We start from the raw sequence: 25,890 nt of genomic DNA on the forward strand, positions 1-25,890 counted from the left end.
TCTGCATTTTCCCCTAGCACGACGCATGACCCCACCCTTCACAATACACAGCAGAACACATATGTTATATGGAACATAACGCATTCAGGCAGGTGTGAATGAGCCTAATTTAGCAAGTTTAGGTTTTATGAAGGTGCTTCCTCCAGAATAAACAAAGTAGAAACAAACAACTAAATCCAAGCATTCACAACTTGTTAAACAGTGAGGAGCCTTGACCTCGGCTGTTGATACTGATCAGATTAGGCAGTCTGTGCACACGTTCCAGACACAACCCGCTTTCTGCTTCCCAGGTGCTTTTATCTCTTGTGCTTTTAGATGTAATGACTAAAATACAGCATGTACATCTCTGATTCCATGATCAGACGGCGGAGCTGGTATTTGTGTCACTCAAATCATACAAAGCTTTGTCATCTGGAATTCGGAAAGACATTACAAACAATTTGTAATGGAGTCAGCCTAGAAGAAAGGCAATTGTTATTCGTGGAGACAGTGAATGTATTCCCTCCCTAATGGTTCAGCTTTACAGATCCCTGGGTTACCTATTTACTCACTGAACTGTGGTGAATATGTTCAATAAAAGTCCAGAAAGTAGACTGGCAATAGGTAGATAACATAAGCAGATGCCTTGTTGAACTAATGTAGCCAGGTGCTGGACTACGTCCAGCAATATGAAGAAGGAAACATTGACTTTTATTCATCTCTTCCTCTACTGAGACATTGATTTTATGCTGCACCATTCTCTTTCAGCTAGTAGATGATTTTTGTTAACTGCCTCTTGGCACAGAGGAAGTAAGAGAGAGAGAGAGAACATCCCTTTGTGGACATTCGCCCGCCAGCAAGAGACTATACCAGCAGAGATCCGAGTCTGAGACTGGGAGTGAGGACACCCAGGAGCAGCACAGCACCACTCACATCACAGCACCTACACCACAGCTGCAGGGAGACCAGATCATCCACTCACCCTCTGCTTCCCAAAACTGACCAGCAAAGTATTTCAGGTAGAGACCAAGGGAGCTCCCCTTCTACAGGAAGAGGTTTCCGGAACATCCCGGGGACTGGTGATGGGGTTATTTGCTATTTCCCCATTGCTGATACTTCTAGCAAGGACTAAGCCACTGAGAGCAGAACACCAAGTGTACCTGATTGAAACCGTACACATACTGCACTCTATACCGCATGTGGAGCTACATCTGAAGAAGCCACTGATATAATCCATGAGCATGATCCACGATCGCCCACAGTGGTTGCCACGGGTAACAGCACACACTTTGTAATCCCAGGGTGTGGTCGTCGCCATGGTTGCCACAGGTGATCACATATGGTAGAGTTCACTGAAAAGCAGATTAACTCAAATGTCCATCCCACCCGTGGTTGGGGCAATTGTGTATGCAGGGCAGCAGTAATTTCAATGGCAGTTTCCACTGGTTGCTATGGACAATGGCACCTGGTTTTCAGAGCAACAGTCACAAGCAGGCAAAGCACATAAGTCCTTCCTTGGTTCAACCCCTCTGGTGGTCTTGGAACAAGGCACAATAACCTGGCTTGATGAGAAACTCCAGTTGCTAAGGGAAATGGCTGGCAGGTTAACGATGGGCAGATATCCCGGATGAGCCCCCAAATGTGCTACCCCCGCAGGAGCCATTGGTGAATGAAGTATCTCCCACCCTGCACAACCAGGCACACAGAATTGTCCACAGCTTTCTGAAGTCAAGAAGCAGTCCTTGCAGCTTTGACTTTGTATTTTATTAGTGGTATTGAACTTGGATAGGGATTAGTGTATTATGGGATGCCCACTTGATCACAGTAGTAGAACTCTTCAGGGACACAGCTATATAGAGTCTGTATATATACTTTCCTTCTACCTCCAGCACAAATCTTGCTTGTAGAACTACAACTCTCAGGGCCAACTGGCATTGTATGGGGGGGTCTGTCAACAGTGCAAAGGTCCTTTTACAGGCAGGGACCGCTGGCCCCTTTGGTAGTGTAGCAAAGAGCCTTAGTGCCCAGCTGTCCTACTTCTGTGGCTACAGATCCCAGTACTACTTCTTTAGGTACTACCAGCCCACCTAGCTGCAGCTGCCCCTTTCACTAGCCCTCATGGCTAAGACTCCACAGTCCTCCCAGACTGACTCTGCATCACTCCCAGGCTGCTCTCTCCCAGTCCTCTCGGGCTTGCCTCTCAGTCCTCTTGACTGTAACACTCACCAGCCCACCTGGCTGTCTTCCTTCCTGGAGATTTTCCCAGCAGTGTTCTCCTGCTGTCCTCCCACCTGCTCCCGTGTCACTTGTCAGGACTCTTCTGTGTGTCTCGGGAAGAGGGTCCCTTTGGCCCCCGAGCTCAGGCCCAAGGTCCTCTGTCCAGGCTAGGGGGAACCTCAAGGGCCATAGCTGGGCTGACCCAGAGTATTTGAGAGGGTCTTCCCCCTGCCAACCCATCTGTTGAGGATTAGTCAGGGCCCTCAGAATACTACAGGCAGCTTCTCCTCACCTCCACTCCCATTCTTCTAGAATCTTCTGCAAGTTTCTAGAGGTAGAGAGGGAGGTGTTATAGATGATGCCTGTAATGCCGCGTACACACAAGCGGACTTTTCAACATCCAAAGTCCGAAGGACTGAGTCCGTCAGACTATCCGATCGTGTGTGGGCTGCAACGGACTTTTGACTCGCCAAAGTCCGAAGGACTTTAGAATATGGAACATGCTTCAAATTTTTCCGAAGGAACTCCGCCGGACCCGGTCCCCTTCGAAGAATCCGCTCGTGTGTATGCTACTCCGACGGACTAAAACCGACGCTAGGGCAGCTATTGGCTACTGGCTATGAACTTCCTTATTCGAGCCGAGTCGTACGTCATCACGTTCGAATCCGTCGGAGTTTAGTGTGATCGTGTGTGGCCAAGTCCGCTCAGCCGAAAAGTCTGTCAGAACTCCGTCGGAAGTCTGTCGGACATAAGTCCTCTCGTGTGTACGGGGCTTAAGTCATCCAGTCCTCCCTGAGTTACTCAACCCTGACCCAGAAAAAACACACACAGGCTTGGCTGCTAGCCAAGCCTGAACAAGTTACTTACTCTAAACAAAAATACTATTCTAGCACACTAGAGGATGCTACGGGCACTTATTCCAAGCTTCGACTGCACCCATACCAACCCTATATGGCATCATACAGAACTTTTACCACATCTGAATCATATCTACCTTGCACCCATGAGTAGACAATACAGTACTTATACTGTACCTATACTGCATACAGTTTAACTGGGACTGTTGTTAAGTTAACCAATGCTCTTAAAGTGCCCCAACATCCCTCCTGTAATAATTATTCTGCAAGCCCCTTTTGTTATCCTGGACAGGGCATATCCAGTTGGTCTAGGAATAGCATTGTCCGTATAGTCCCAGCATTTGGTAGGTTAAACTTTACTTCTGATCACTGTTGCACTTGAGGTGGCTTTGCTACTGTTTATGCTAATCTGGACACCAACTATCATCTTATGTCTCATCCTTACTGTTAATCACGTTGTATGCTAAATTGTGTTATTAGGATTGTTAATGTCTAGCTACCAGCCATATTGGGTGGTAAAATATTAACCACTTGCCAACCAGCCACAGTATATGCGACAGGTCTGCTCTATTGCGAAATGTACCTAGTTTCGTTTAACTACTTTCTGCCCAAGGTATGTCATATGACATCCTTGACTTTGCGGGGGTATATCTGAATGATGCCTGCAGCTATAGGCATATTGACCCCATATCTCTCTGTAAAGAGGGCAGATCGTGACATATTCCTATTACAAGGGATGTTTACATTCCTTGTAATAGGAATAAAACTCATCATTTTTTTTGTTTTTAAAAAGTGTCAAACTAAAAAAAAAAAAGTAAAATTAACAATAATAAAAAAAAAATTAAAGCGCCACTGCTCCCCATGTGCTTGCATGCAGAAGCAAACGCATGTGTAAGTCCCGCCCACATATGAAAACGGTGTTCAAACCACATTTGTGAGGTATCGCCCTAGACCTCCTCTGTAACTCAAAACATGTAACCAGTAAAACATTTTAAAGCGTCGCCAATGGGGATTTTTAAGTATCGAAGTTTGGCACCATTCCATGAGCATGTGCAATTTTGAAGCGCGACATGTTAGGTATCTATTTAGTAACTTCATCTTTCCCATTATGCAAAAAATTGAGCTATCTTTATTTTTATTTTATTTTTTTAAAGCATGAAACTGCTGCTCAAATTCCGTGCGAGATAAAAAGTTGCAATGACCGTCATTGTATTTTCTAGGGTCTTTGCTGTTTGGGGGTTCTATGTAATTTTCTAGCAAAAAAATTATGAATTTTACATGCAGGAGAGAAATGTCAGAATTGGCCTGGATAAAAGTGGTTAATAAAAACAGGACATGTGCGCATGCCGGCGGTGCGGGAGCCATTGCGTGTGGCCAGTGGCCCCGATGTCTGCTGGCCACCTGCGATCGCTCCTCACAGAGGCAGACCTGGGATCTGCCTATGTAAACAAGGATCCCCGTTCCGGAGAGTAGAGAGAGATCTGATGTTCTGAAGGATCATTGTTATATTGATATTTTATATTTGTACACTCCATCTGGTGTGTTAAAGAGGCTAGGTTCTTGACTAGGTTGAGGCAAAGAACAGAGGACCCATCCTCTCCAGCTACTACATGGGTAGCACTACACTAGGAAAAAGGATTGTCTCCTATTTGGTTGTGTAGTGTGACAGGAGGTGTTTGAATCACAAGGCTGGTTAAATAGAATGAAACACACCATTTAACTGTTGATGCGCTTTAAATACATATATTTAAAATATTTATTTGGCTGTTTGTCAGGATGTATGCTTTAAGGCAGTAGGGTGTACAGTTTAGTGATGAAGGGGGTGTTTATTATTTTAGGGAAAGCTAATAGTTTTTAATCAACGATGTTGTAGTTATAATTAAAAGTAAAAAAAATGATTTTTGTTATAACGTTTAATCAATTGCAAAAAAAATCTGTAATAAGCGTGTTAGATAAAGACTACATTAGTGTTGCAGAGCATACTGGGCTCTCTAATAAGAATGTAAACATTTTATTTTTATATTCATGCAGAACCAGTGGCGGTTAATAGTATATATTTCTATTTATTTTTTTGGGGGGGGGGGGGGGTGGCGGCAGCGCTTCTCTCTGGGCAACAGCTTCACCTATGTCTCCTCCTCATCATCACAGTGGATTCCGCCGTGCGTCTCATCCCTCCTCCTCCTAGGCCAATTGGAATGCTTCTCCTTTCATCGAAAACGGGTCTCACGACCAGCTTTCTGATTGGCTGGGAGGAGATCAGTGTGACAACAGTGAATATTCATTTGCTAGTGTCACATGACTGGGTTGGCTTGGGGCGCAGTGCTCTGTGCCCCGAGCCCACCCTTTCTTGAAGCTTAGTAGACCCCTTTCACACTGGGGCGCTTTGCATTCGCTATAATGCTAAAAATAGCACCTGCAAAGCGCCCTGAAAGAGCCGCTGCTGTCTCTCCAATGTGAAAGCCCCGAGGGCTTTTCACACTGCAGCGGTGCGCTGGCAGAATGCTAAAAAAAAGTCCTGCCAACAGCATCTTTGGAGCGGTGAAGGCGTGTATACACCGCTCCTGCCCATTGAAATCAATGGGGCAGCGTGGCTATACCGCCAGCATAGCACTGCTGCAGCAGAACTTTGTGGTGGTTTTAACTCTTTCTCAGCCGCTAGCAGGGGGTAAATGCGCCCTACTAGCGTCCAAATAGCATTGCATAATTGACGGTAAAGTGCCGCTGAAATGTTATCACTTTAGCGCCGACGCACCCACCCCCCCAGTGTGAAAGTGGACACACTATCAGATTTTTTGATGATTTTTTTCCTTCAGATTTACCAAAACCATATAATATTAGGTCAAACCTTAGGAGTTTCAATTTGTATGCAATCAGGCAGGCCCTTGCTCTACATGGTTTTGGTAAATGTGAAGACGAAAATCTGCAGAAAACCTGATAGTGTGTATGGGGCTTTCGAGCCTCTGGCTCTAATCACGTGCTTAAAAAAAAAAAAAAAAACCCTGTTTGGAATCCATGCATGTATAGGGGGGCGGCGCCCGTGTGCCCTGCATTACAGGCCACCACTGTGCAGAATATAGTTTAAAAAATGTCAAATATAATTTTCCTTAAAATTTATAAAACTTACTAGGGCCTGAAATCAGAGTACAAGTGCATCAGACTTGACTGATTTAATTCACATGCAGGCCAACTGAGGCTGAAGTGTATTTCTGAAAGGTCGGACCTGTTGTCAAGTGGCAATAAAAATGTGAAACATGCTTTTTAATCAAAGAGGTTCACTTCTCCAAACTTTTATCTTTTTTTTTGTCCTTGTGTTATAATTTAATTACTCCTGGGTTCTTGGTCATCAAGTGCTCAACACTGTTCAAATAATATTAGTGAGTGAAACATTAGTTGTGCCACTGACAGTATGTATTAATGACAGCGGTGACATTTTTCAGATTAGAGGAGTAATTAACTTTTATATTCATGTTCTCGATGATAGATGATTCCCTCTGACTGAGGAAAATGAAAGTGGATATCAGCATCTAGAGACGTTACAGATTTGTAGCTGCAGGGAAAATCCAAGTACAGTATGTTTAAGCGCTGCTTCCGCCTGCCGCAGGCCATGGCTGATGTAAATGTTCTGCTGTTTTAAAACCTGGCTGGCTTCTCTTCAAAGGACACTAATACATTTAGTTTCCCATAACCAAGAGAATTAGTAACTTGTCAATGCAATATCCTATGAAAGCCTAATTCCATTTTTAGATGAAAATGCTGAATAAATCTCTCAAGTGTTAATAAAATAAAAATAACATACCCTCCCTATATCGCCAGGTGGAAACGAGACTTTGAAATTTACAGACAAACAAGTGGAAATAATTATTTTGTTATCTTAGGCTGGATTCACACCTATGCATTTTTAGTGCTTTTTGCATTTTGCAGATTTGCACTACAGTGTATGAAGCTTGCAAGTGGTCGCAGGTAAGTAAGCCCCATCATAGGGGAAACGCAGAGACCAAAACACCTGAAAATTATTGTAAGTATAGTAATTAGTCTGCTGTATATATATTAGATTGCTATTATAGCATGGGTCATAGAAATTAACTATAGCAAAAGATGATGCTGATAAGGTAAAGGATGACATTTCTCATTTTTTATTTTATTTATTAGCAAGGAAGGATCTCAGAGTATATTGCTATATTATGCACAGATTATATGTTACAAGACTTGTATATAGGCCTAGAAGGCTCAAATATAGCCGTCTGTGCCTGATAAGATTCAATTAATTATAGTTATTTCCTAAATCTCATATTATATAATTAATAAACTGAATCAAATAGTAAAAGTGCAAGTGTGTAGTTATGAAAAAACTAGGGGATACTCATATTTTTTGTTAACCCTTCTAAAATACATAAAACATTTGCAATATGTGACTTAATAAAATAAACTGCAAAAATGTGATGAAAAGGAAAAAGTGCATAAAAGGTCATTGAATGAATCATCATGATTACTTATGGCAAAAAACGCCATGGAGATCAATGTGATAAGGATGGTGTATTAGTGGTATAAGAAATATAAGTGCTTATGATGAGGTGATCATGATAAAAGATTAGTAGTCTAGGAGCATGTACAAAATACAGACTGCCAGACACATAAGGTTAAAATGAGTACTAAGTGATGTGAAAGACTTAAACAGTAATAATAAATACCCGATTATTTTGTAGGAATTATTTAGGCACTGTGATATCCGCAATTATATATAATATATAAGCAACTAGAGTCGTCATTAAGCTTACAATAGCATATAACGTGAATATACACACATTTTATAAAATATAAATGTTGATACAAAAGTTATCCATAAAGTGCTCAAGTGCATATAAGTCCATCTGGTCTGTCATATGGAGTAGGAGCACACAATCTCATCCACGGCTTGGCTCTATTAAGGCATGCTATAGAGTGGTGCACTAACGCACCAGACCCATGTGACTACCCTATAATAGGGTTTTGGTTGCAGTAAATAAAATCTTTTAAAACAGTATCACACTATGGAGTTTCTTTTTGATATTTATATGTGAGGAGGCTACATCTTTGAGCAGTGTTTGGACCTTTCAACCTGACCTGAAATCCGTTTTGATGATTTAAAAGCGTGTATTGACCAAACTTAATTGCAAGGTCACACGCTCTGAGCGGCCATTACCTTGGGGTGGGGAGCACCTGAGTGTAATAACTGCTGAAGATCGTTATATTCACAGTCACCTATCAAGTCATTTTTATTATTGCTGTATTGAGGACACTGAAAACTGATCCTGGGTGGTCAGAGTATCACGGACTTAAATGCACATTTTATGGATCACTTTTTTATCAACATTTATATTTTATGAAATGTGTGTATATTCATGCTATATGATGTTGTAAGCTTTAAACTTTAATCGCTTATATATTATTATTAAATTCTTGGATTTATAGGCACATCATTTTAATTAACAATTTTTGTTTATTGTAGATTTTTGCTACAGGTTCAGCAGATCATTAAGGCTGGATTCACACAGGGGCGGACTGACCATTCGGGCACTAGTGCACTGCCCGAGGGCACCCATGCCACTAAGGGGCCCCATCAGGGCTGCCAGCCTCAATAAAAGCAGGGACAGTATGTCAAAATCTGTGTTTTTTTTTTAAATCCGAAGATTATAGCTGCCCCGCCTCTCCAGTACCTTTTCAGTGTGTGTATGTGTATTCTGTGTGTGTATACTGTGTGTGTATATTGCGTGTCTGTGTGTGTATACTTTATGTGTGTGTGTGTATACTGTGTGGCTCCATAATCTATTGCCTGTGGGCCGCATAATCTCCTATTGACCCCTTAATCTTCTGTTATTACCTGGGGGCCCCATAATCTCCTATTGCCCGGGGGCCCCATGAGTTGTCAGTCCGCCCCTGGATTCACACCTATGCATTTTTGTGCTTTTTGCATTTTGCAGATTTTCACTACAGTTTATTTAACCTCCCTGGCGGTACAATTATTTCGGATTTTAGGTGCTAAAAGCGGTACCATTATTTTGCATGAAAATTTGGCGTTTTATATTGTAGTCCTGTAATTCTTAGGAATAACTCTCTTAAATCTGTCCAAACCAGAGTCTAGCAGACATCCCGGGTATGATAAAGTTTGAAAAATGAAATCATAAATTATAATATAATAAATAACTATAAATAATTGTACCAAATAATAATATAACAATAATAAAAATTATTCAATAATTTTATCAAATCAAAAACACTGAAATTTGCTCAGTTGTAGAATTGTCACTGTCATTACTTTTCAGTATTTGATGACGGATCTCCCCACAAATCGCTATCGCTCAATTCTGCGAGTGATTCTAATTTATTATCGCTGTTTTCTAGCTGGTCTAAAATCATTTTTGATGCACAGTGACAGTTTTGGTTGCTATGGGCAATCTCCAGTTTCCAGGCATAAAGAACAGTTTTTATTATATAAAACTGCATGCAGGACACTGGGCAGACCACTAGGGACAACGGGGATGTGAAATATTTACATACAGCAATGTAATCTGTAAGATTACATTATACTGTATGTATACTGTTTGTTTCACTTTTTGAATTTGGCGCCGATCTCCGTCCCCGTGCGTCGCAACGCTCGCAGGGCACGGAGATCGGCGATGTAATGCATCGAGCGAGACACGGCTCACTCGTACAGCGGGTAGACAACGCTGGATCCGAGGGAGAAGGTAAGTAAACCTCCTCCTGGATCCAGCGATGCAGTCCCGAGTCTGACTCGGGGATACCGCTTTTGGTATGAAAAATCCACCCCGAGTCAGACTCGGGAATACCGTCAGGGGGGTTAACATGGTTTCCTATGAAACACATTCTGTAGTGCAAATCTGCAAAATTCAAAAAGCACTAAAAATGCATACAGTGGTGTGAAAAAGTGTTTGCCCCCTTCCTCATTTCCTGTTCCTTTGCATGTTTGTCACACTTAAGTGTTTCGGAACATCAAACCAATTTAAACAATAGTCAAGGACAACACAAGTAAACACAAAATGCAATTTGTAAATTAAGGTGTTTATTATTAAAGGTGAAAAAAATTCCAAACCATCATGGCCCTGTGTGAAAAAGTGATTGCCCCCTAAACCTAATAACTGGTTGGGCCACCCTTAGCAGCAACAACTGCAACCAAGCGTTTGCGATAACGTGCAATGAGGCTTTTACAGCGTCCTGGAGGAATTTTGGCCCACTCATCTTTGCAGAATTGTCCTAATTCAGTTACATTAGAGGGTTTTCGAGCATGAATGGCCTTTTTAAGGTCATACCACAACATCTCAATAGGATTCAGGTCAGGACTTTGGCTAGGCCACTCCAAAGTCTTCATTTTGTTTTTCTTCAGCCATTCGGTGGTGGACTTGCTGGTGTGTTTAGGATCATTGTCCTGCTGCAGAACCCAAGTTCGTTTCAGCTTGAGTACACGAACAGATGGTCGGACATTCTCCTTCAGGATCTCTTGGTAGATAGCAGAATTCATAGTTCCTTTTATCACGGCAAGTCTTCCAGGTCCTGAAGCAGCAAAACAGCCCCAGACCATCACACTACCACCACCATATTTTACTGTTGGTATAATGTTCTTTTTATGAAATGCAGTGTTCCTTCTACGCCAGATATACTTGGACACACACCTTCCAAAGAGTTCCACTTTTGTCTCATCGGTCCACAGAATGTTGTCCCAAAAGTCTTGGGGATCATCAAGATGTGTTGTGGAGAAATTGAGACGAGCTTTGATGTTCTTTTTGCTCAGCAGTGGTTTTCTCCTTGGAACTCTGCCATGCAGGCCATTTTTGCCCAGTCTTTTCCTGATGGTGGAGGCATGAACGCTGACCTTAACTGAGGCAAGTGAGGCCTGCAGTTCCTTGGATGTTGTTGTGGGGTCTTTTGTGACCTCTTGGATGAGTCGTCGCTGCGCTCTTGGGGTAATTTTGGGCGGCCGGCCACTCCTGGGAAGGTTCACCACTGTTCCATGTCTTCGCCATTTGTGGATAATGGCTCTCACTGTGGTTCGCTGGATTCCCAAAGCTTTGGAAATGGCTTTATAACCCTTTCCAGACTGATAGATATCAATTACTTTCTTTCTCAATTGTTCCTGAATTTCTTTGGGTCTCGGCATGATGTGTAGTTTTTAAGGATCTTCTGGTGGACCTTACTGTGTCAAGCAGCTCCTATTTAAGTGATGCCTTGATTGTGTGGCAATAATCAGGCCTGGGTGTGGCTAGAGAAATTGAACTCAGGTGTGGACAACCACATTTATAGTATGTTTTAACAAGGGGGGCAATCACTTTTTCACACAGGGCCATGATGGTTTGGATTTTTTTTCACCTTTAATAATAAACACCTTCATTTACAAATTGCATTTTGTGTTTACTTGTGTTGTCCTTGACTATTGTTTAAATTGGTTTGATGTTCCGAAACACTTAAGTGTGACAAACATGCAAAGGAACAGGAAATGAGGAAGGGGGCAAACACTTTTTCAGACCACTGTAGGTGTGAATCCAGCCTAAGGGGATAGTGCAGCACATGATTAATTTATTTATCTGTGATTCTCACACGTTAGTATGGGATGTGATTAGTGCTAGAAGCTGTCATTATACTATTATAAGATAGGGGAACTTTGATTTGGTAGCTAGCCTTTACTATATTTAGGTAAGTAGAATATGTTTCTTTTTTTTTTTTTTTTTAAATGCCTTTAGTAACACTTTAATTACGCTACAAAATTAAATACAATTTTTAAAAAATGTGACTACTTTCCCACAATATACTGGTGCACCTCAAATTAGAATATCATCAAAAAGTTGATTAATTTCAGTAATTTAATTCAAGTGAAACTCATATATTTTACATAGATGTGTTGTACACAGAGTGATATATTTCAAGCATTTCTTTTATTTAATTTTGATGATTATGGCTTACAGCTAGTGAAAGCCCAAAATTCAGTATCTCAGAAAATTTGAATATTACATAAGACCAATAAAAAACAAAAGATTTTTAATACAGAAATGTCATCATTGTAATGGGGCTGAAGGTAGGTATTGAGACATGTGGCCTACGCTTAGGGGGTGGAAGGAATCTTTAACGGGTAATGTGTATTTGAACTGTCTTTAACTATCTGTATAGGGTTCAAGTTTAATTAGCACAATTAATAAGCACCATACTGAATATGTCACCCAGAATTCAGTGAAGTGCAATACCACGTAGAGGTTTACAGACTTGTGAAGGTGACTTTTTCAGAATAGTATAATAAAGCCAAAGTCTGGCTGCTTATTGCTTTAATCACCAAATCAAATGTGCTATAAAAATGCTGAATGGCACTCTATTGTTTTCACTGTGCGGTTTTTAGACCACATATTAATAAGATGATGTTTTAATGAATTTGGAATTGTGGTGTGGGAAGGTTGAACCTCGGTACAGTAGTAGCACTTGTTCAGGTAATCTCCCAAGGTCAACATTTGAGAGTGATGACTCCGAGGCAAAGGGGAGGCGATAGCTAAACAAGTTTTGCAGGCAGCCATGCGAAAAATTACACATCCAGAAAAGGTTGAATACCTAAGCCAGTAAGTGCTTTTCAAAGGTCATCTCTTTTGAACTACCACAAACAAGCTATTCTCAGAGTGTCTGCTTCTCGGTGGCAGATTATTATCAGTTTAATGACTGGGAATATTTGTATTGTGCTCAAACAACACAAAGAAATAAAATATCTGATATTTGATTTCCCAGTGAAAAAATAATCTCACAGCATGCCAGAGCATTGTTTATAATGTGGGGATGTATGACCGCAAGAGAGACAGGCCTATTAAAGTCTAAAACAAGGAGACAGACAAACCACTTACTTGGCTTTTTAGATGAACTTTATTGCTAGTAATGGTACTTCCCCCTCCGCTCCCCCAGCATTTTTTTTCTTATTGCTACTAGAAATAATATTAGTCCCTAGTTTAACTAAAGGGCAAAGCAAACAAAAGTACTGTCACACTAGTTGAACTTTGTCATTTGACTTTCAAGAATAACTCCATGGGTAGGCTACTAACTGCACCGCACTGTGATAAAATAGGAAAGTCCAATTAGTTTACCCTAAAGGATCTCTAAACCCAAGAATAAACATTTAATTTATTGCAGCTTAATATCCCTTAGATGTGAAGTTGGCTACTGGCTACATTAGTTTTCTTTTGTCAAAAGCATAAAATATCTGTTGCCTTTGGCATGCGCAGCCTATTGCACTAGGGTGTGCTCCCCAGAGCACAAACACACATGCATGTATATCAGTAGAGCAGTGGACGGTGTCAGTAGAGCAGAGATGGGTGTTAGTAGTTCTTAATTTTATTATTTTTTACATTTTTTTTTCTTTTACATTTTTTTTCTTTATTTTTTACAAATCTTTTTTTAGGAGCCCAGTTGGGGGCTTTGGTGAAATATCAAGAGTCTAAACAGACACCCACTTTTGAGACAGAGAAAGGGATTGAAGACAGATCTTCCCCAGCCCCTTTTTCTGCAGCCTCAGCTGTACTGGGCAGTGAACTAATGGGAAGTGTTCTGTGTTGAGCGGCTTCCAGTTCAATCACTAACTGAAGCCTAGTAAACATAGTTTACTAGGCTTCAGTTAAGAATGAACACAGACGTGACTGGCACAGATCTTTCACTGTATTTATTCAAAAAAGGAAGGGGCCAATAAATTAAATATTTACTGGCCCCTTCTCCCACTCTCGATCCTGAAACTTCCACTGCAGCAGCTGGTGGGAGAGTAGAGAAGGGAAGCTGGCAGCACTAAAGGGTTGAGATAGGGCACCAGGAAGCAGCGGACATTGGCACTGCACAGGGTGATAAGGGTGTGCCCACGCACACCGGAACACCCTGTGCACACGCCCATGTCTGTTGATCTTGCAAAAAACATAGCAATCTTGTCGCTTTCTGTGAATTAAGCTGAAACATGTAATTTTTCGTCCATGCTATTTTCTGTAAACTGCAAATCAACCCCCCTCCCCCACATTGGAGATAAAGAGAGGAAGACTTGCTTGTAATAAAAATCAGGAGAGCAGCCTACAGCTACAGTAAAATCAGTGAGAACTGACATTCAGGAAGCATATTATTCATGGGATTATTAGGTGAACAGAAATGAAAAAAAAAAACCCTCAAAAAAGAGAAAAAATGCAAACACCACATCTAAAGACTGGTGAGCTGCTATTGCTATATATTAAATGTTTTTTTTTTTTTTAAACCCAGCTGAAGTCCTGTTTTTTATAAGTGTTATTCAGTTAGGCTGCTTTCTAATGGTGTGCTATTAGAACAGAGAGAAGTTGTCCTTTGTCTGCAGCACACTAGAGAGCCAGATTGCTGTCCTCAGCATAGTGCTACACTTATCAACAATCAGGGAGCCCAGCTCTCCAGTGTGCTGTTAGCAAAGGGCAACTCTTACAGCTCAAAAAATACACAAATAACACACACATAATAATAATAATAATAAAACATTCCAATTTTTTTTTTGCTTGCTTTGTAGCCTGACTAAATAACAAGTAATAGGCTCGATTTACACTTGGGGCCATTAGCGAGTAAATGTGAGCAACCCAACAGTTCCCTGCAATTAGCTGTGGGTGGGAAGACCCATTGAAAGCAATGGGAGGCTGTCAGCTCCTGCAGCTATTCACAGATGCTCATATGAGCGTTGATTATTGAAGCATTGTGCTGAGGGCAGCAATCTGGCTCTCCAGTGTGCTGCCAGCACAGGGCAGCTCCTTTCTATTCTAATAATACACCTTAAAAAAAAAAAACAGCTGGGTATCCCACAGCTAATCATTAATGGCCCTATTTGCAAGTATGAATGAATCCTAAAAAACAAGACTGGACAACTTTACCTAGTAAAGGCCATTGTAAACTCTCTATTCTCAACAGCTGGCACCTACATATATGATGGTTCTAATTAGATAACCTATGTCCTTGTTCCACAGGTCCTTCACTCGGATGCCTCATACTGCAAGACCCTACTAGATGACAACAGCTCCTCCGCACTCATAATCCTGGGTTTCGTCATGATGTCCCCACTCATTGTCCTGGCTATGGCGGTGTACTGCGGTCTGGCACGTCGCTTACGTCTCTTCATGCTCTTCCAGCCTTACACACGGGCTCTCTACAAGGGGGTGCGATGGAGGTGGTATGACGAGGGAGGAATATGTAGCTGTGTCAGGGAATGGAATAATCATGTGAAGGCCTGGGTATAGAAAAATCTGGGACTGTTCCGAGGAGCTTTTATTTGACGTCCATGCGGAAGTGCCATCACAAGCTGCATCCCCAATTAAACAACATCAAACAAACTTGAGTCTACCGGCATCCTAGTTAATACATCTGAAAGACATTTAGCTTTCCCTGGCTGGTGACATACATGTGACATAATATCCTGTAATGACTTGTTGTAAAATATATGAACTGCTAGAACAGAGTTGGGCAACCGCTTAGATATTAGGGACTAAAAAGTGGCACCATATTTCTTTAAAAAGGAAACCCAAACTGAGTTGCCAGTGCTAACTCTTTTTTTAAATTGCTGGTTCTATGGCTGCCCAGGGACTTCAGTGCTTTCTGAATAAATTACCTAAATCAGACATTCAAATAGGGGTTCTGACTTCACTCTACAGCAGCTTTAATTGCTTCCTATGGTAATTATTTATTATTTAAGTGTCAGTCACTTAAATTTATTAGACTTGGGACTCAATACCTTAAATCAATATCCTAAATTAACTTAAAACCCATGTTTATTGTAAACAGGTATGTTTGTTAGTGGTGGCTAAGTACTGGCCCTCAGCAGGAGCAAAAAAAATAAAAAACTCATGTTACACCAGACACTGGCACTCACAAAGTGTTTATGAATGTTTGAAGACTTTGTGGTCCCAAAGCTCAACTCCAGCAAACTTGAACATTCCGTCTTGCAGTGTGGCTGAATCTGCCCTGCAGGAGTTAATGGTTCATTTAGTCTCGGACAGAAAAAAACATTTTTACTTACCTGATCCTGCTCTCCTAGCTCAAGGCGGTGGACTGTCCCTTGGCATCCTCACATCCAATGCAGGGCTTGATGATGTCAGGACCTTAGACTGCTGGAACATGGGGGAGAAGATGCTGTGGGGACCAGTCTAGCAGAGTGGAGTAGTAGAGGATCGAGTATGTAAATCTACTTAAACAAGTCCCATAGACCAAGTACCTTTTCTTTAGCATATCAACATGGGATGTTGTGCTTGATAGAGTGACCCCTCTATACAATAAATAAGTCTTCTAGACCTAAACAAGCTATTAACCCTTGTAGTGGCGGTGCACCCCCACTGCAGGGGAGACTTTTCAATGTCCTGGAGTTGAGTTTTAAAGTGAAAACTGGGGATTATTTTTAGTTTTTCTTATCGATAAATACAGACGCAACTTCAACTTCAATATGGAATAACCTGCAATTGTTTTGAAAACACTTTTGTCAGGTACGCATAAGACTCAAGTCTCTAAATTGTAACCCATGTGTTATTTGCCATAACAATTGTTATTTTCAGCTATGGGACTGTTATTTGTAGTCATTATAGCAAATAATGATTTCTATAGCTTAGCAAATTGAGTCTGTAGACTCCTAATATGCAGTCATAACCATGAAACCACCACTACATGAGAACCACTAAATGCAGATAAACCTGAAGACATTAGACTCAATTCACCAACCTTTAATGATCATTATTTTCTATAATGACCATTATTTCCAGCAAAGAAGGACAATAAGTGCTAAAAAAAACAGTCCCATGGCTGAAAATAACAATTGCTACAGAAAATAACATGTTCTAGCCTAGCAAACTAAGCCCTTTTATCTGATTGTTTGCACCCCCTTATTGCTACAATAAACTGTATGGCTTTGGCACTATTGTCCACCGGTATGCCAGTTGCCTAATGTTGGTAAGTTAAAGTTTAATGAGGAAAAGGTTTCCAACCCCTAGGGCCTAGGCTATTGATGGATTTGGATCATGCCTTGGACATGCCTATAATTTCCACCAAGATGCTTGTCCAAAAGATTCCTGCTCTCCCCCCGATTCTCCTGTCAGCCACCAAGAGCAACGAAAATAGCCAGTACATTTTGGGTATAGGTAGTGTAGAGTAAACTCAAATCTTGCAGAGGGTTACTGTCTTCACTCTTGGTAGAGCAGCCAAAGAGCAAAAATAAGGCGTGTATGCACTTTAAAGTGAACACGTTGGTTTGCTCTGTATGGGAAAATACAGGTTCACTAAATTCTCAACCTGGGCAAAAGTCAATGCCCCATATACAGCCTTGGATCAAGGACCCAAGGTAATTCCACTGGGATGCAGAAATGAATTTGAAGATATGCATTATATCTGTAGAGATAGAGTTTCAAAAGCTATTCCTCCACATTCAATCTTGTAAGACCAAAGGATGCACTTAAGTGTTAGTATGTATTAATTTCTAGGAAGGTAGATCCATCATCTTTCGCATGCTGTTACTTGGCTATTCGTTTCCCAGCCAAGCTTCTTTTCTTCAGTAATAACCATTGTAAGCCTGACAATATAAGAGGAAATGCATTGGTGATCCCAGGTCAGCCAGCTATTTACAGCTAAGAAATGTCCTCATAATAGAACTGGAGCTACAAATGCACTACTTCAATACTCTGAACTTTGAAATAGTAGGTCAGTGCTACAGTAGAGTAGTGATTCCTTGTTTCCATTCACCTTGCATATCATCAAGGACACACCAGAGCATAAGAATAGACTAAGATGGCAACTTGTCAATTGCAGCGGTTCACAAATTTCTGCTCTAGTTGCTGATCATTACCATTTAACACTTTAAAAAGCAAAAAAAAACAAAAACCTTTGAGCACAGAAATTTTTCTGGGACAGTTTTATCCTCCTGACAGAGAAGATAATCCTTCTCAGAAACACATATTGATCAGATGTTTCAGCAATGCTGAGCAGCCTTGTTGTTGATAGACAGAAATTCTGAGCAGGAGCCCCTTGTCAAGCAACAAAGATTGTGATTTGGATAATGAGTTTTCCATTTTATGCCTGAAACTGAAGAATCTCTATAAAAGACAAGTTTACCTTTGGAACATTATAGATGTTCCACCTACATTTAGGGTGTAACATGTAACATGAAGAGAATGCTGAATTTAGGCTTTTAATGGACTTTTATGGTACCATACACAAGCTTGGGATACCCAAAATAAGTATAAAAATACAATTATTTCATAAAAACACATTTAAATGTACAAATCTTTTTTTTTAAAAGGCTCAGCAAAAGTGTCCTCTACAATAGGCTCAATAGCCATCGTCAAATAACCACGTATCATCTGTGCATGAAACCCTCGACATGTTTCGCGGAAAAAGACACCGCTTTTTCAGGAGCTTTTTACATATAGTGCTATAGAGAAAACATCAATAGCATGCTAAAATTAAAAGGGAAAAGAGATTAATCACAACAACAGTAAGTATTAAAAAATAATAAACATGATACAAAACATGTATGATGGTATCCCCTGCATACTGCTTTACCCATGGAATAGGTCTGCCCTGGCGAGTATGAGAACCCCACATTAGGGGACTCAAAAACCTATAGTCTGATAAAAAAATATAATAAGATTCAGATACTGGAATCATATGTATATTAGTGCAAAACAAAAAGGTCAAAGAATATATTTTCAACACACCATGATAGGAGATGTGGAAATGTAAGGCGAGTCCTCTCAAAAATGAAACTGGGGAATATTTTATATATATAGCAGCCACCGAGCACTGCAAAGAGGAATAGATGTCACATTAAAATCCAAGTTATTTAAACAGTTCAAGAAATGCCCACACAAAGGCACTTAACTTAAGGAGTGTATCAATACTTTAACTTAAGAACAGATAACCCAATATAGTTGAAGCTGGTATCGTTGCAAAGGTTGGGCCAACACAATATTGACACCTACGGACCAAGACTGGGATGCTATTAAAGTTCGTGTGCGTGTAAAGGCAGGTGCCCCAATACTTTTGGTAATATAGTGTATATTTAGCTGATTTCAAGTGATTAATTGAGTTTTAGATTTTGAGCAAGCTCTGCTGGTGCTGTCAAAATAATGACATAGAATAAGCTACCATCTAGTACCTTATGGTGTTCACTGTCCTCTGTCAATTTACCATGTAGATATATGTTGTTCCTGTCCTGTCCCTCTAAAGCACACATCAAAAGCAAATCTAAAAATTTATATTTTCTTTATTTGTGTAGTGTGGATGGCAGTTTTGAGGCTGCATTTGACCTGCTTTACATTTAACACTAGTCCTGTTCAGAACCATTGACATTTCAGGCAAAGAGCATTGGTTTGCTGCATTTTGCTTTTGCTCTTATGCATTTGTGTTGTGCAGTGTTCAAATGCAAAATGCAGTGTTTACCAATGCCTGTCTATACAAACCCTTAATTAGAACACAGGTTTTATTCAAAAGAACTTTAAACATAAATTTCAGTTCTGTTTATACAGTCTAAATGAGCTTTTTATTATGGTGAAACGAATGTAGCAGTTGTTGGAATTTCTTCACTACATTCAATATCTAGTATGGTTTTGTCGGATGTTGAAATGTTTCAACACATGGTTAACTCCCTGTGCAGTAACACCTCCCAACGTCATGTATATACCTCACTGGGTCTAAAACTGATACTAGCACAGAGCAATATAGTGCTCACCAAAGTCACAGAAAACATTAGGCTCCTTTAATGTTGACTCAGACATGCCTGGTTGTCTTTAGTTTTCCACAGTGGATTTGTAATGAATACATTGAAATGCAGTATTCACATTAAACCTATAATACAAATGACTTTCCAGAAGAGATAATTATACCATTCACAAGTATGCATGCAAATTTCATAATATGAATGAAATGAGATAGCTGGTATTGTATTTATATTCAGTGCACAGCTGAAATCTACTGTTATACATTAGCAGACATTTCTGGATAAAAGAGGGTGACTGCAGTGCTCCTTAACTATCAGTAAAATACAGCCAAAATTCAGCCTGTCTGATCAGGGTTGTTCCTCAAAGATTGGGTAAGATTAATACGTATATGTAAAATTTACTTTAACATTAAATTATGTAGAATGTTTTTTTTTATTTTTGGGTGTAGTTCATACTGGTCATACAAGAGGCTTCATTTTCTATGGTGCAGAAGTTGCGGTGCAGTTCCACAAGTAAATGTTACACTTTGAGCCGGGGACGTGCAGTGAGGTCCGTGGCTGGAGAGGCACTGGCTAGTATCAGAGCCAGATACGCACAGGTTACATACGCCACAAACATTAGCACGAGAGCAATAATTCTAGCACTAGACTTCCTCTGTAACTCTAAACATGTAACCCGTAAATAAAATTCAAGTGTCGCCTATGGAGATTTTAAAGTACAGAAGTTTGGCGCCATTCCATAAGCGTGTGCAATTTTAAACCGTGACATGTTAGGTATCTATTTACTTGGCGTAACATCATCTTTCATAGTATACATAAAATCAGGCTGACTTTAGTTTTTTTTCTTTTTTATATTCATGAAACCGTTTTTTCCCCAAAAAACAAATACGTTTGAAAACTACCGTGTAACATGAAAAGTCCACCATGTTATTCCCTAGGGTGTCTGCTAAAAAATTATATATATATATATATATATATATATATATATATATAGAGAGAGAGAGAGAGAGAGAGAGAGAGAGAGAGAAAGTTTGGAGGTTCTAAGTAATTGTCTAGGAAAAAAAATGATTTTTACATGTAGGAGAGACGTGTTAGAATTGGCCTGGGTGGCAAGGGGTTAATTACCATAAGTAATATACAAATAATTATTATATATTGTTTTTAAGGTAATTTACTATATTTTCAAAAGCTGTACTCAAGCAGGTGTTTTAACGGACAAATTACTGAAGTTTGAAGTTATAACTTCAAACCAGTAATCTCACACTAAATATATAAATAATAAATTATTATGTTATAACATATAGCATAATAATATATGATTTAGCTTGATTATAACAGTATCTTTTCCGCAGCAGAAAATTCTCATTCTCCCTCTTAACTGTGTGGGAAAAACTTGGGATTGTGGGTAAAACTTATACCCATAAACCCATGCTTTTTCCTTCTCGTTAAGAGGGCTGGGCTGGAAGGGAGCAGTTGTCTTTAGACACATGCCCCCTTCTATGACACTGCATTGAGAGGACAGCCTCCACTGCAGCATTTTAATTGGACAGCTTGCTCCAATGGTGCTTTACCATTGGTCCAAGGCTCCAAGCTGTCCATTAAGCTCAGTGCTTCTGACAAGAAGTGAAAGGCACTGTGAATTCATCCTCTCAGTCAGCTGCCAATAGAGTGTGCCAGCTTGTATTTAAACTTGCCTCTTTGTATGTAGCTTCTAACAGGCTGCACAAGGAGCCCAGTATCTCCGGAACCATAGGTGGCAGGAGCTCCAAATTTTGACCAGTGATGTGGTAGGATTTCAGCTACCTTGATCCCAGGTTGCTGAGCTACGAGTCTCGAAGCTCAATAATTTTATTTATTTTATTTTTTTCCTTTATGTCCATGGCAGGTGAGGCTCTGCCTCCCATAACTGCATGTCCCTGCTTTGAGGACCCCAGAACTTAAAAAAGTTTGTTATGGACAGGACAGCAGCTAAAAGTGACTAACCCCCCCCCCCCCACAATGTTAAGAACAAAAAAAATTAAACAAAGGTGTTTACTTGCACAGAGATCTAACAATCAGAATTAATATACTATTTTCTCACTCACCCTAATCTAATCTTTTCCCATACTATTTACCCTATCCTTTGCCTACAACAGTTACAAATACACTGATACTTTGGAGATTTCCAAAAAATGGAGCGTGCAAAATCTGGTGCAGCTCTGCATAGAAATCAATCAACTTCCAGGTTTTATTGTCAAAGAACAAGCTGAAGTTAGAAGTTGGTTACCATGTACAGCTGCACCAAATACTGATTGCTCCAGTTTTTGTAAATATCCCCCTCTGTACACTCGGGCCCTCCAACCCTCGTTTATAGTAAGGGGATGGCTTATCTTAAAGCCCTTCTAAGTCTGTTTGTTATAGTTCAAAGGCCATGCAGTACATTATGGTTAAAACATTTCTCTAAGTAAATCTAAACATAATCTCACTGGAACCATGAAATCTGCAGGTTTTACTTTGAACCCATGGTAGCAGCAAACCCAAAACCTTATAACATAAAATACAAAACAATCCAACAGAGAGAGCGAGAACCAGAGGAGACCCGTCCATAGAGGATGCACAGGTGCCACCCCCCATCCATGCGTCCGGCCCCCTGATCTACAGGGGGCCGGACTATGGATTTCAGTGAGGGGTGGGTATTTTTTCGAAGCACATGATTAGAGCTTATTAGAGTCAGAGGTTCTAATAGGCTTCAAAAAAAGGGTGGGCTTGGGGCGCAGAGCACTGCACTCCGAGCCCACCCAGTTGTTTGATGGTAGCGAATACATTTTTGCTATTTTCAAACTAAAGTTCATCCCCGTCAATCAGGAGGCAGGTCGTGCCCGTGCAGGGTGGGCCTTGCTGGAGAACACCAAAGCCCACCACCTAGATCAGGTAAGCACTGGACCGCTTGGGGTGGTGGTTGTTTGCCACCGCTCCAAAAGAAGAACTCACCAGCTGCCACTGGCGAAAACCCTTTATAATGGAAGGAGTTCACAAGAGATGTAGTATAAGAAACTAGCAGGTGGTTTAATTCTTCAGCATCTACCAAACACTGAAATATTATTTCTAAAGAGCCATTGATGGCCATTCTTACAACATTACTGATGTTTGCTCTGCCTAATTACGTCAGCCCAACAGTCCAAAGTAGATACACTAAACTTGATTTTCTTAGCTAAGTGATTAGTGACATAGTAATGAGTTTGGAAAACCCAAACATATACATATACTGTATATATGTACAATGCTAATTGCCAAACTCCGCAACATCTCATCCCACTGTAAAGCAGGCACAGACTACTTGAGAGTAGCAACTCTACTTTGAATTCAGGGGTTGTGCAGCACAGTTGCCACCCCATCCCAGGAAGCTGTATTAAGTGGATTTCACATGCAGAATCAATAGGTATTTATTTGTGGGGCTTTGTAGAGGGAGTAGGGGAAAACTATAATTGCAGCCCATCCAGTAGCCAAGGCAAAGATGCCAAACTGCATCCCCCACCCGTTCATGATGTGCAAGCATAGGGGATCCTACGCCCAGCAGTCACTTGATTGTCAAAATCACTGTAGATGTCACTACTCCTGTCAGCCATGTAACAGAAGTAAGGTGCCCCCATCTCTATAGTAAACAGGGCAGCCAACACTTCCGTCCATCCCTTGCCCTGACCCTGGTGCAGCTGCATTTATAATTACGTGGCACACATTTTTTATAATTTTACATACTATTTAAGAAAAAAACATCAGAAGCATTCTAAACATATGTCAAATGCAGACATAATGAACAGAAAGCTATCTGCCCAAAGGCACAACCCTTTATATCTTTAAGCACAATAGTACCCACATATTATATTTACACTAAAGTCAATTCTGACACAACACACAGGTCCTAAGGGTATCAAGTGCTTCTTTTTTTTTACAGAATCTCTGTAATATCCACTATAACAATTATTGCCTACCTATAATTTTACTCAGATCCTCTTTTTATGATAGTGAATACATATTGCTCCCATGGCACAACCGATATGCTGTGTTTTTCAAGCACAATCCAAGATACTTTGCGAAGAATCGAGCAACAGGTGCTGTACCATGATCCCTGTAATCTCTCACTGGAAGGTTGCTGAATCGTTTCTTAAAAGAAATCAATAGCATGTTCACAATTATTATTTGTTAACAAACATTAATGTTTTTCTTACTTACAATGGGCTTCTGGAATGAAATGTTTCCTTACTTAAAGAGGACTTGGTGTTTTTGAGATACTTTAAGCACCAGCTGTTTTTAAACTATTCTAGTTCTATTCTAACTGTAATCCAGAAAGTTGAACAGAACCTCATCCACCGATTTATCCTGGGGAAAAGCACAGTGATTTCCATGAAATAGACGGTATTTTATTTTGAAGCATTATGCAGTTTTTCATTGTTTGGAAATATAGTATCTTATCTAGTTTGTTTAGCATTGATATAAAAACCTTACAATGATATGGTGCCCTACAAGGTAGCACTGAATATGATTAGCTACAATGGAAATAAATAAAATGCATTCAGTCCAACTGTGTGAATATTCTGTATTTATTGTGATGTAATAAAGTCTGTTTAAAATTACTTATTGCATTATGTTTGTTGTATGGTTTAGTCTATCTATCTATCTATCTATCTATCTATCTATCTATCTATCTATCTATCTATCTATCTATCTATCTATCTATCTATCTATCTATCTATCTATCTCAGTCTACTTCAAAATGGTAAAAGATAGAACATGATCGTAAGTGAAATTAGGGCAGTCTTAACTCATAATATGATTTTGTAACTAAAAAGGAATATCTAAAAGGAATTTCTATTTTTAAAGTAAAGAGGACCCAGCTTTGGACCTCTTAGTGTAGTAAATGGATCCTTTTCATATCGTGTTATAAAGAGGCATCTTGTTAAGTCAGCCAAATATAATGTAAGAAATATGTAAACACTTAGAAACATGGCCAAATATAGCCCAAGGATTAAACAATTGCATAGTTTTATACATTTAGACATGTGTTTTAAATTTTGCACACTACAAATTACATTTTAACCACTTCAGTCCCCTTCCTGACCGGGCCATTTTTTGTGATACGTCACTGCATCATTTTACTTGACAATTGTGCTGTCCTGAGACATTGTACCCAAATAAAATTGATGTCCCACAAAGAGAGCTTTCTTTTGGTGGTATTTGATCGCCTCGCTTTTTATTTTTTGCACTATAAACAAAATAAAGACTATCAAATTTGAAAAAAAAAAACTATTTTCTTTTACATTTTGCTATAATAAATATCCCTCAAAAAATTTTGAAAAACAAATTTCTTCATCAGTTTAGGCCAATATGTATTCTTCTACATTTTTTTAGTAAAAAAAATCATAATAAGCATATATTGATTGGTTTGCGCAAAAGTTATAGCATCTACAAAATAGGGAATAGATTTATGGCATTTTTATTATTATTTTATTTTTTTACTAGTAATTACGCACATTCACTTTTGACACTTTTTGGGACCATTGACAGTTATACAGTGATCAGTGCTATAAAAATGCACTGATTACTGTGTAAATGTCACTAGCAGGGAAGGGATTAACATTAAGGGACGATCAAGGGGTTAAATGTGCTCCCTGGGAGGCGTTTCTAACTGTGAGGAAATGGGATCGACTAGAGGAGGGGTCAGATCATTGTTCCTACTCATTAGGAATGGCGTCTCTTAAACTAGCCGCCGTATGGGTTTGGCGGTTTGCGCAACGGTGCTATTCTGCCGACGTATATCAGTGTGAGCCACTCATATTAAAGTGATTGTAAAGACTTAAAAAAAAAAAACACAAACATGTTATACTTTTGCCTTGCAAAAGTATCCCCCCCCCCCCCCCAGCTTTTTACCTATTTTGTTACATTACAGCCTTTAGTTTAATGTTTTTTTAATCTGGATTATATGTTATGGATCAGAGCACAATAGGCTAAGTTGGTGAAGTAAAAAAAAAAAATATATACATCAAACTATTTTTCAGAAATAAAAAATAGATAATTTGGCATGTGCGTATGTATTTACCCCCTTTGTTATGAAGCCCATAAAAAGCTCTGGTGCCACCAATTACCCTCAGAAGTCACATAATT

At 39.9% G+C, this 25,890-nt stretch overlaps 1 protein-coding gene across 1 annotated transcript in view; it reads left to right on the forward strand.

Annotated features, from left to right (window-relative positions):
- The window catches only part of TMEM278 (transmembrane protein 278), a 223,010-nt gene extending 198,648 nt beyond the window's left edge, over window positions 1–24,362 (forward strand). The window contains exon 2 of the mRNA XM_077457575.1: window positions 15,026–24,362. Coding sequence (XP_077313701.1) covers window positions 15,026–15,295 — 270 coding nt within the window. The 3' untranslated portion in view covers window positions 15,296–24,362. The remainder of the gene's footprint in view (window positions 1–15,025) is intronic.
- The last annotated feature ends 1,528 nt before the right edge of the window (window positions 24,363–25,890 follow it).

Source organism: Lithobates pipiens, unplaced genomic scaffold (genome assembly GCF_037356315.1).
Source record: "Lithobates pipiens isolate NorthernLeopardFrog02 unplaced genomic scaffold, aLitPip1_a1.2 Scaffold_27, whole genome shotgun sequence".
NCBI lineage: Eukaryota > Metazoa > Chordata > Amphibia > Anura > Ranidae > Lithobates > Lithobates pipiens.